This window comes from Lactuca serriola, chromosome 8 (genome assembly GCF_051521515.1).
Source record: "Lactuca serriola cultivar US96UC23 chromosome 8, Lser_US96UC23_V15, whole genome shotgun sequence".
In the NCBI taxonomy this organism is placed as follows: Eukaryota; Viridiplantae; Streptophyta; class Magnoliopsida; order Asterales; family Asteraceae; genus Lactuca; species Lactuca serriola.
The window spans coordinates 190,806,306-190,818,645 of record NC_136415.1 but is presented as its reverse complement, the minus strand read 5'-3'; the positions used below and the strand labels follow the sequence as shown (position 1 = coordinate 190,818,645).

Below are 12,340 nucleotides of genomic sequence, written 5' to 3'. Positions count from 1 at the left end.
TGCCCGGAATCCTCTGCTTTCTGTCTTCTAAAAAGACATCACTCACGTCCAATACACACTTGCTTTATTTCTTTATCTTTCACACTCTTATGCGCGAAAATTAATATTTTCCAACATTCTTATTGCTGTTTGGTATAAGTTTTGGATATCGGTTGCGACCAAACAAGGGGATATATGGAATTTCAAACGATTTGAAGATAAGATTTCAGCGCGTACATTTGCTCCATTTCAAAACCCACGCGTGCTGACGGTTTCCTGACATTACCAAACTGTCAAATCGCGCTTTTTAAGGCGACGCTTTAGCAACCTCATCATCACGTTTTTTTCTCTCCAGGCAACGGTATAAATAGGGGAGATCGTTTCCTTTGTCATTTACCAATCTCGAATTACCTCCTCCTCCACGTTCACACTGTTCATCTTCTTCTTCGTTTATCAATGGCGACTTCATCTTCTGCACATGATCAAACTGCAACATCCTCCTTGCTTGCAATCAAACCCAACCAAAACATGATTATCGAAATGACACCATTCCTATATGACTCATATAGGCTGCATGTTGTGGAATATCTAAAGTATTCTCCCCTGTTGTTGGCCCTAACCCAGGTTGAAGCGGTTCCAATGTCGCTGCTATCTCAAGTCTACTCATCGGCGACTTATGACAAGAATAAAGATCGCATCTACTTCACCATTCATGACAATAAATCCTCGATCTCTAAGGCGAAGTTTTGTTCCATTCTGGGGCTTGCAGTTGATTCTTTGATCATCTCGTCTGACTTCGTCACGACAGCACAACTATTCACGATGATGTATGAGATGGGATACACAGATGTGCTTACATCGATTGCAAAGGTCAATAAATCGTGTTTACCATCGCAATGGAATGGGTTGCTGACATTGCTAATCAAGGGTTTGGCGGAAAGATGTGGTGGTTCAGACACAACAAGCAAAGGCTTTCTTACCATTCTTTATGGTTTATACAACGGGATCAACCTAGATTATGGCACTATAATCTGGTCCCAAGTAGTGCAGAGTTTAAACACAACGACCCGTCATTCAGAGATCTCTTGTGGTCGTTTTTGGACCTTGATTACAAAGAAGGCCATGGATTCTTAGGAGATACCTGTCATGAAGGATGTTCTTCATGCCTCTATTGCCTCATTCCATACAAAGAAGATCATCATATCCGATCCAAGTAAGTTTCATCACTATGGATTGATTCCGGAATCCATGTACAGGTGTGTTTCGGCACAAAGCAATGTGATGGCCGAATACCGTAAACGCTCTCCTCTTGGTCCAAGGGTTCTGTCTGAAGAACAACAAGCCGCACTGGATGCCTTGGATCAGCCTGCTAACAGAGGCAAACGGGTTATAAAGAAAGAGAAAGAAGAAACTAAGGAGGGTAAGCCAAAATCTTCAAAGCGAAAGTCTGCTGAAGGGGATTCTTCTCAATCAAAACCGAAGAAGATAAAGAAGATGGCTAACAGACCCAAGGGGAGCTTTTCTCCTGGATCTGATACGGTTGAAGATCAAGACGCAGAAGCCGAGAATCCTCATGTTTTAATCAGAGCGCAAACACCTCGAAGATCTCCAACCCTACCTACATCTCCTAAAGGTACCAAAATCCCAACTCCACCAGCCTCTCCCAAAACTACTAAAATTCCCACTCCACCTACATCACCAAAACAGAAAGCTCCACTTTCTGCTCCCACCGATATACCACCCATTCTCACCGAACCAACTTCACTACCCCCTTCAACCATCATTACCTCTATTCCTGTCTCAACTATACCTCTCTCAACTCCTCTCACAATCGAATCCATCACTATCACCATTCCCAAAATCCCAGTGGAAGTCAATGTATCTGATACAGGGGCTACTACTATGATTGATACTCCTGTTATCAACATACCACCATCTCCAACCCCATCCTCTACCTCTTGTGCTACTCTTGGTGGAGATGATGAGGACTATGACTCGCTGTATTACAGTCCTTATAGAATTCCAACAGATAATGATCTTGATGCTCCTATCACCAGTCAACATATACATGACATCAATGAAAAGTTGGATCGACTGCTTGCTGATAGCAAAGCTTATGGCAGTGTTGTTTTAAAAGCCTTCTTGGAGACTGCCATTCAGCAATACACCGATGCTATTGAGAAATCCACAGCAACAGTTGATAAGTCAACCACTTCTTGTTCCAAGGCCACAAAGGAGGTTACTGAGGTTGTTCACACAACTCAGCTTTTCCTTGATTCTCTGAAAGCTCATACTGACACAAATGCGGCAAAATATCAAGCTTCGGTGGACTCCTTCTCTAAAACTCTTCAAGATGAAACCACAAAATTTGAAGCCCTTCGTACTGATCTCAAAACAGAATCCACATCTTTTCTCCAATCTTTGGATTCTCGTTTTGCTTCTCTTTCTACAGAAAGTACGTTGAAGGAGGACCTGATAAAACACCAAGCCACAATTGATCTCCAAAAAGTTCAACTGGACCAGGCAGAAAAAGAGATCTCTCTGTTAAAGACTCAAAGGGCAGTTTATCAAAGTTGTGCTGGTGATGTGAAGAATATCTTGACTACTCTTCTTGAAGCTCATGATCCCTTATTGACCTTAACCATCCGGAAGCATCTTCAGTCCAAACTCCTTCCTGCAATTACAATTCTCAGTGAGATGAAGGGTGTCTCGGAGAAGGTCTTTCTTCCGAAACAAAGGGGAGAAGAGAGTGCAGATCTGAAAGATAAAACAGAACTGAAGGATAATTTAGCTTCGGTTTCTAGAAAGCAAGTTCAAGTTGATAGTGATAGTGATACTGAAGAGACTATCGCTGAAGCCCTTAAAAGAAAGAAGAGGGACAAAGAGCTTGATGAAACGGTGAAGGTGGCACAAGAGGCAAAGAATAAGGAAGAGGAGGATGTCTTGCAATGCAAGAAGACTCTGTTTCCAGAATGGGACAGAGATACACTCATCAATCAGGCGATTGAGTTTCCTACTATGTACTGGTTGGAACCGATTGCTTCGTTTGATTGTGATAATTCAAAGGACTCGCAGTTCGACATGCCAATCACAAGAAAAGCATTTACCTTTCATTGTTTCGATGTAACTGCTGAGGTTCCTCATCCGAATCCGAAGGTTGACAGAGAGTTAGTAGATTTTTATTTGAAGAATGGTCAACCACAGTACTTGACTTGGAGTGCGCAGAAAATTACAAAAGTCAAGGTACTGAAACCGTCACCTTCTGGGAGGTTTGTGAATGTAAACTTCAAGATCAACCATGGTACAGCAAATACGGAATACTTTATTTCTCTGGCAGATCTTCCCAACCTTAATCCACATGATTGGATTATGCTATACAACATTCTGCTCTCAAATCAAAGGGAGTATGAGCCGATTCTAAAAAATCTAAAGAGAATGTTGGCCTCCTATGTCCATGAGCTTGCCATTATGGATCAGGAGATAGCAAAGGTGATGAACAAGAAACCGTCTGTCAAGCCGACGTCTAAGCCTGGTGATGTGAATCAGATGAAGTTAGGGCAGATTGATTCAACAAATTTGACTATCATGTTCACAAAGGGTGAGAGACTCAAGTTTCTGTTTGCATTGGTTGACAAGCATCTGTTTTCAACAGACTGTCTGGAGCATATAATCAATATCATTCATCGATGCAAGGAGAACTCAGCAGCGGATAAAAAGAACTTCACAGATATGCTTCGGTGGTACATAACGTTTAGACATCATATTCTGGCCATTATACCGAGGATATTTGAAACCGTGAAAAAGTCCTCTGTAGTGAAAAGGGGATGAAGTTTCTGCTCCAAGGATGCAAAGGGGGAGATTGTTAAGTATTTTAGTGTTGCGTCTTGGGCCTCTTGGTTTTGTAATCGGATTGGGCTTGTCCATCCGTAGTTATCTAGAATAGTTTCCTTTTATCTAGATAAGTTGTTAGGGTTTTATTATAAATATATGCATGTATGTATGCGTATAAGAAGATAGTCGATTACGTTGTTTCTTGTAACCCTATAATACCTCTACAGATTGAAGTTCTTTATCGAGCTCTTCTGGGGTATCTTTGCATTAATCATTCGACATATTCAGTGCAATTCTTGTGTTCTTCATTACGTTCTTATTTATATTTTGCTTAGAATCATACGATCCTGATAGAACATTGTTCTAACAAACCTTGTTTGTACAAACCATGAAAGGAAATAATATTTCTCGCCATATCAGACGAGTAGCAACAATTATTCAAATCTAACTCTAACCCACTACTAAGAAATAAAGAGTAAACTCCAATCTTGGTGACAGGTGAAACCTTCCTATTCCCCATGATCAAGTTTATCTTCTTGTGCTCCACATCCTTACTTCTTTTTAGGCCCTGCACATTAGAACAAATGTGAAATCCACAGCCTGTATCAAGAACCCAAGAGTTAGAATGTGATGAGTTTTTAGATAGAATAGTATAAATACCTGCATGGGTGGGTTTAACATTCCCATCCTTGACATCCCACAAGTATTTGGGGGTAGCTTCGCTTCGGTGCCCTTTTTCATGGCAATAGAAACACTCTGCTTTCTTAGGAATGGTAGAGGGAGAAGTAGAACCACCTTTGGTTCCACTTGAAGAGGATCCATCAAGAGACTTTCCCTTGCGGCTCTTGGAAGGAGCCTTCCTCTTCTTCCCCTTCCTGTGTCCAATTGCCAGAATAGGGGCATTAGCTGTAGGAGTAGATACAACATTTTTACCTTTGAGGCAACTTTTAGCAGTCCTTAAAAGGCCTTGAAGCTTGCTCAGAGTGACCTCCTCCTTGTTCATATGATAAGTCATATGAAAGTGATTATAACATAGAGGTAGAGAGTGTAGAATGATATCTGTGGTCAACTCTTCATCAAAGTTAACATTAAATTTAAGCAAACAGTTCATAAACCTTTGCATTTTCTGCAAGTGGGTCGTGATGGGTTCACCATCCTTTATCTTTGTTGTAATCATGGAGTAGATGATTTCATACCTCTCTTGACATGATGATATCTTTCCATCAGGTCTTGATACATCTCAAAAGGGTAGAAGTCCTCATAGGACTTTTGGAGTTCAGCTGGCATAGTGGCAAGAATGATACAAGCTACCTTGGTGGCATCCTTCTCATGTGCCCTAAACTCAGCAATCTCCTGAGGAGTAGCAGAAGACTCATCAATTTCCATTAGCTCCTTATCGAGGACATATTCCTTGTCATCATAGCGAGTGACCATCCTGATGTTCCTAATCCAATCATTGAAATTAGTACCATCAAAGATGACTCTCCCACAAAGGTTCATGAGAAAGAAGGAGCCAGTAGGGTTTGAGCCAGAAACATTGTTGGAAGACATCTGAAAAGAAAGAAATATAAAGTTTAGATTAGATAAGAGTCCTTAATATAACACCCAAATGAAATATTAAGGCTAGGACTCAACACAATATTTTTACACTTTCAAAGAGGGATGTTGTAATCCAACTTGCAAAATATTTGAAGGTAGGTAAATTACGATTACCAATTTCTACCATGAAAAACGAAATAGATTATTAAGTTTTAATTGGATTGAAATTCCTAGATTCCTTTGAGATTCATTGAACTTTTCAATGACATGTTATATCTCGATTATGCCCTTCAGTTTTGTGATTGGGATACTGAGGATCACAATCAAGGTGTGGATAACCATGCAAATTTACTTGGTACTCTTAATGTCATTTATCACCTAATCGATGTGCCGGTTAACCACACACGCTCCATCGATCTATGATAAATATCAAACTACCCTTTACCATCCTTACTAGTCCAGGTTAATGTGTCGGTTAACCATACACACTCCATTAACGACTTGGCAAGGTGCAAAGTGCAATTTCATGGATTAGCATGAATTTCACATTTTCCAAAAGTAACTAAGATTGGGGATTTAATAAAACATTTAGTTACTTTATAATTTTCATTATACTTTTAATGAGAATTAGTGTCCTATCCTACCCGTTCGGCTAATGACCCTCCACCAGTCAAGTAAGTGATGGGTGAGAGTAGACACACATTAAACCACCATTTTATAGGCAATAACCTTATACCCCTCTTATAGACCGGCTTCGTGAATGAGGCCTACTAACGGTAAGACTGACGTGTTCTTATACATACATACATACACACACACACATATATATATATATATTTATATGTATATGTATATGTATATGTATATATATATTATTAAACTTATAATATTATAAAGTATAAGGGTTGAATTTTATACTTTTAAAATTCTAGGGTTTGGAATTAAAGTTTCATAAGTGTGAATTTACAAATGCCAAAACTTGAGGACAAGTTTTGACACTATTCAAAATTTTCATTTTCTTAACTTATGAATTTAATGACTTTTAAAGAAAAGACTTTTGGTTTTCCATAACTTGAGGACAAGTAATGGAGCCCATTAAAATCATTTAGATCAACAATTAAACTAACAAGAAATGTCAAATAATATCTATGATCTAGTTAAACTCATAAGCATGAGATAATTCACATCAATAATTTTCAAGAAATTAGCTAATTACATAAACTAATACAAATCTTGAAACTTTGAAAATTATCCTTTAATTGGAAAAGCGTGATCATTACCTTATGAAAAAATAGATTTCATGGTTCAAAAAATAGTTTGGGGTAATGATCCTAATCCAATTTTTACCAAAAACTAGAAATTCTACACACCGAAGCACCAACTCGGCGAGTACATTAACTGGACTCGTCGAGTTGTCACTTTCTTGAGTCGACTCGGTAAGTCACCCACTGGACTCGGCGAGTTCACTGTCCAAAAAGCAGAAAAACGATTTTTTTTTTAACTTTGAAAAACAAATAGCATCAAGTATAACAGAAAACAAACCTAGCTCTGATACCACTAATGGATTTTGAGCATTCTAACACTCCTATGGTATACATGCAACCCTAGATGCTTTGGATCTATGTTTTCTCTATTATATATGCAAACTTTCATTTTCCAAAGCATCATCCTAACTAGCATATTATGGAGTATATACAATACAAAAAACTAGTTGAATGACATACCTTTTGTTGTAGCTTCAAACCTTAGACCTTTAAGAGCCTAGCACCCCAAATGTGATGCCTCAAATGCTTCACACAACACCACCAACAATGGAGGACTTGAGAGAGGATTACTTGCTTCACAAATTCGGCTAGCACTCTTCTAAGCTCACTTAGGTGCCGATTTTGGTAGCCACACGGTTTCTTATATAGTGTGACAAAACTAGGGTTACACCATGCAAACCCTAATGTGCATGACCTTCCATATTCCTTAGAATCCATGGGTGTAAACCTCTATGGACCATCCATGGGTTATTACATTGGTTTAGCCCAACCTAAAGAACTATGGATCATTGGCCCACTTTCCAACAATCATTAATTTATCAAATCAATCCCCATATATTTAATTAGTCTCTTTTGATCAATAAATTAATTTCAAATTAATTCTTGATCAATACTAATTAAATAATATGATTTCATATTAATATATTAGAACTTATAATATATTAATAAATCATAAATAACCTCTTCTCAAAAGTTCATCCTTCAGATTGTTCTGATGTCATGCAACCCAAATGGACCATGCTACTCTCGCTTCAAGTACATACAAAATATAGTTATGGACTTAGACACCTTATACAACACTTACAACAATGCCAAAAGTGGGTTTCACCTCCTCTTTTAGTAATCTCACAATCATCTTCTGATTGTTGAAAATTTGTTGGGTAAAGTGGGTACCTATCCATCTATAAGTTACAACTGATCCGAATATGAAATTCTTTGAACAATTGTGCTCACTAATAAGAGACTTAATTTGCAAAGACTTATCATCACTCATCCATGAACCCCAAACCCTAAATGTACATTTTCCATCACAACATTTGGCTAGCAACTGTCTACTATCATTTTTCACAAAACATAATTTATAACAATTTGCAACAACATAGTTATAGAGCATGTGTTTCAATTGTTTAGGACTCTCAAACCTCATACCTAACAGAGGTCCCTGCTCCTTCTAGTGAAGGTTTTCATTGAAAATGTTTGGCAACTGAGGATAAACATCTTCATCATCATCCATGGCTTCTTCTAAAGAGCCACCCAAAACTGCATTCTCATCCATTTCGACATCAGGGCCATTATCCTTTTTGAAAAAATGAGGGTTGCTATGGTTATCCTCATCTTCATCAGCATCCACATCCTCAGCCCCATGGTCATCCTCATCCTCATCTTCATTTTCATCCTCATCATCCAAATGGCTTGTCTCAATTTCTTTAATTAGTCCGACACCATCAAGAACTTCTTCCACTATGTTATCAACTACCTCTTCTTTATGTTCTTCCAACCATTCATGCATGTTAGTATTACCAAAATGGTATACATACATAAGAAGTATAACACCACATTCATACGCTATTGCTATAAAATCGACATAATCTAACTCATTCGAAATTAAGGTAAGACCTTTGGGAAAATGAATATCTAGTTGGCAGTAATAGAGCTTCACACACTTTTCTCTGGTGAACCTTTCAATAAATTCATAATAGCCGTTCTAGTCCATGTCTGCGAAATCGATGTCCGAAAACCTCTGAGTAATCCCCCTAGTGTAGTGTATGGGGTATTTTGCAAAGATTCCTTGGAAATGCACATCGACTTGGATGAATATTGGATCCATGTTTGAGGAGACAGAACAAAAGTAAGAGTTTATCGAAGGAGCTGGAAGTGGTGAATGGTGAACAGTAGACGGGAAAAGATCTCATTTAAGTAAAACTATTAATAAATGACATGACATACACAGTCAACAAGGCAAGGGGTTTAAGTAACACATATGGCAGGAATATGAATGACTAACCCCTTCACAATTGACATAATAATGTAATTGACCCGACAAAATAAAGTTCGTTCCCTCATAAAACCACTAAAAAGTTTAGTGACTAAAAGAGTAAACCCTAGAAAGTTCATAGGTCGTATGTGTCATTTTCCTTTTAAAATACTCTACTTCAAACTTTGGCATTAAGTTTATTTTAAAATTTAATTTAAAGAAATAATCATAAAAGATTTAATTTAAAGAAATAACTATAAAAGATTATAGTTTTGGTAAAATGACAATAAAGTACGAAACAAGCATTTCGGTTTTAGTTGACTTATAATTTGTAGTATTTTTCTTATTCGTGCCAAATGTTTTGAACCCCTTAATTTGGAATGTTTATTGGCGTTTGGACTTGCTTTGGAATTTCATAATCGTGTTTTTTTTTTTTTCCTTCTAAATGTTAATTTTGGAATCTAAATTTATGCGTAAAAAAATATATTTGATGTAACATAAAAACAAGTCTTAATTAATGGATCCATTTCGGATGGTTTTTTGAAAATGACTCAAAATTTAGTTAAGAAGAGGTAAACACACATTTATGGCCATTTTTATGATTGTTCGTAATTTAAATAATATTTGTAAAAAAAATCACCAACACCAACAGGTAAGAAAGGTATTGTCAAGGGATAATCCCATGCATGCAATGTCTGTTTTGGGAGCATCTTCAACAAATACAATGGTAATTAAATCACGAAAAAATTACAGGCTAATATTAGATATATAAATTTGAAAACAGAAGCAATTAATCCCCCAACCCCAAGGTTTTATTTTCTGAAATTAAAATGCTTCAAATCGAGAACAAACAAGCATGCGGGTCTACTATTGGTTGCATGATCAATCAAGTGAACTTAATTATTGACTCTAAAAGGCAGCGATGGTCTGAGCAACAGTAAGACCAAAAAGCGCGATCCCAGCAAGTAGAGCAACAATAGCCCATGGACTACTAAAGTATGTCCGCTTGAATGTCGCAATATTTTTGGGCCAGTAACTATTGTAGTGGCTATCCAATTTTTTCCACTGATCCACGTAATAGAAATTTGGTAAGGGAAGTTCTTTGCATAGGCTGTTTATCATCTTTGCGGCTGTTAGGTTAGAACCTAAATGGTTGACAACCACTTTTGATTCTATCAACTTAGAAATGTCATCTTGAGTATCGACTAGCATATCCATCGCCGTGACATATGATGTAACATAACCAGGAGACGTACAGGATTGCTCATACGCAATGAGGTTCCTTAAAATCAACTCAGTGAAATTGTCAATACGCAATACTGGCATTTGTAGAGTCGGCTTATAACCTAATGACCAGGAACCACTTGCAGATGCAGATGCAGATGCAGATGATTTGAACTCTATGGCCATGATCCATTTTTCATCAAGATTAGGCTTAAAGTTCACCCCTGCCCTGTCCAGTTCTACAACCGAGTGAATTTCTGAGCTTGGTGATCCTGGTGAATAGGAATAATCATCTGGTGCCCAGTAATACTTATCCAGAAACCCAAGAATATGATCATGGGGAAACCCGTGATCATTGTTCGCTAGCATGCTTATTTCAAACACGTTGAGAAATGGTACAAGTTTTAGAATATGGCAATTAAGAGAGGCTTCGGGATCGGATGTCAAAAAGGTGCAGTCAAAAATGGCTTGAAGAATAAAGAAAGGGATCTGGTTTTCAATCAGCACCAGGTCATAAATTATAGATGAGCTACGAAACAAGTATTCTCGAGCACATTTGGATTCTGAAAGTTCGCGAATGAATTGTAGTATGAAACAAGCATCCACAACCATGATTTGGGTCAGTTCAGCGTCATCATAGGGAATCTTCCTGGCATAAGTTTCCTTGATTTGTTCCATTGAAGTAGCCACCTTTTGCACACATTCACTCAGCGATTTCTCCATGTCAGGATCAAAAAGTTCCAGTAGATCATGCATGTAAGTCGCTTTCACGCGTTCAAATGCTTTCAGATTTTCGTCTTCTCTGTGAAGAGGTCCAATAGAGACCACCCTCGGGTTGAAAGAACTCGGGCTGAGATCGCGGAGGCCACTAGGAACCATGTTAATAGAATTTGAAATCTGGTTAATAGGAAGCCGAGTTTCTACACAAAGAAGAAGAGATTTCACCGCTATCTCGGTGGGTTTTGCCATGGGGAATGTTCGTTTAATTTCCTGTGGTAGAAAAAGGTGAAAATTAATAGGATAAGATCACAAGAGAGTGTATATATACAGTTTATCACTATATCGTTTGTCATTTGGAACATTTCATGTACTCATGTACCGATAAAGATTCAAACGTACCTTGTCGACTGAAAACTCCAGTAATTGTTCCACACTTCCTTCTTGGTTGATACTTGTTGGATTGTATGGGTTAATTGCTTGTCCTTTAAATAGACCAATCAAACAAATTAATTATACATGTTTAAATGTTATGAAGATTTTGTAATGTCGTTCGAGTAGGCATTTTTTTAATTAGCAATTTCCGTACGTAAATTAGATGTTTGTTGTTAATTACAACTCCAAAGTCTTCTTCCATTTAATAAAAGACGATAAAGTTTTTAACCCCTTTAAAAGGCAAGTCCTCAATCATTAGAGATAACATATTGAAATGTTGATGTAGAGTGTTACAATAGTTTTTCATATTAATAAGAAACATAACAACTCGAGGATGCACTAATAGGGAAAATATTTACGAGCCCAATCAACTTTCCAAACCGTTCAAAAAACTTTACTCATGTTTTGTCTGTTCAGAAAAACACAACAAACTTAACATTTATATAAAAAAGCTCAACTATGTTATATTTTTATTCAATTCTATGGAAATCACCATATTGAGAAATGACTTGTAAGACCAACGAAATTTTAAAACCGTTCAAAACATCTCAATCATATTTTGTCATTTCAAAAAAACCCAATGAATTTAACACTTTGAACAGACAAAACATGATTGAGATTTTTTGAACGGTTGAAAACTTTGTTCGGTTTTTCTAAATAAATGTTAAGTTTATTGGGTATTCTTGAACAGACAAAACATTGTTGTGATTTCTTGAATGGTTTGAAAACTTAGTTGAGGTCGTAAGTCATTTTCCTTATAGTAATATTATGTGTTGTGATGCACAATCATCGTGGCATGTTCTAGTATATATTTTTAATGAAATTTTGTAAAGATTTACTCTCTCGAATATCTTTATCCATTAAAATCGTTGATGGAACAACATAAGAAACTTATTTTACACAACCACAATTAGGTTCTTTTATAAAAAAAAAGCTTACTAGATTCTTATGAAGTTCATAAAGATTGTCACCATCCCGATCTTGATTCGTAGGATCCTAATTAGTTCCCAAAATTTAGAAACATGTCGGATTGAAATAGGATCATTTTAGATATGAGATAGCATTTGTGATCATACATTTGAAATTTTGAATTCGA

The 12,340-nt window shown here is 37.1% G+C and overlaps 1 protein-coding gene across 1 annotated transcript; it reads right to left on the bottom strand.

The window, feature by feature from the left end:
• Positions 1 to 9,520: 9,520 nt before the first annotated feature.
• Positions 9,521 to 11,283, bottom strand: LOC145069655 (UPF0481 protein At3g47200-like). The gene is made up of 2 exons (XM_079016609.1): positions 11,212 to 11,283; positions 9,521 to 11,082 (listed from the first exon to the last, which is right to left on the bottom strand). Exon 2 carries the CDS (start codon positions 11,059 to 11,061, stop codon positions 9,778 to 9,780), a length of 1,284 nt encoding a protein of 427 aa, XP_078872735.1. The 5' UTR covers positions 11,062 to 11,082; positions 11,212 to 11,283; the 3' UTR covers positions 9,521 to 9,777.
• Between the last annotated feature and the right edge of the window lie 1,057 nt (positions 11,284 to 12,340).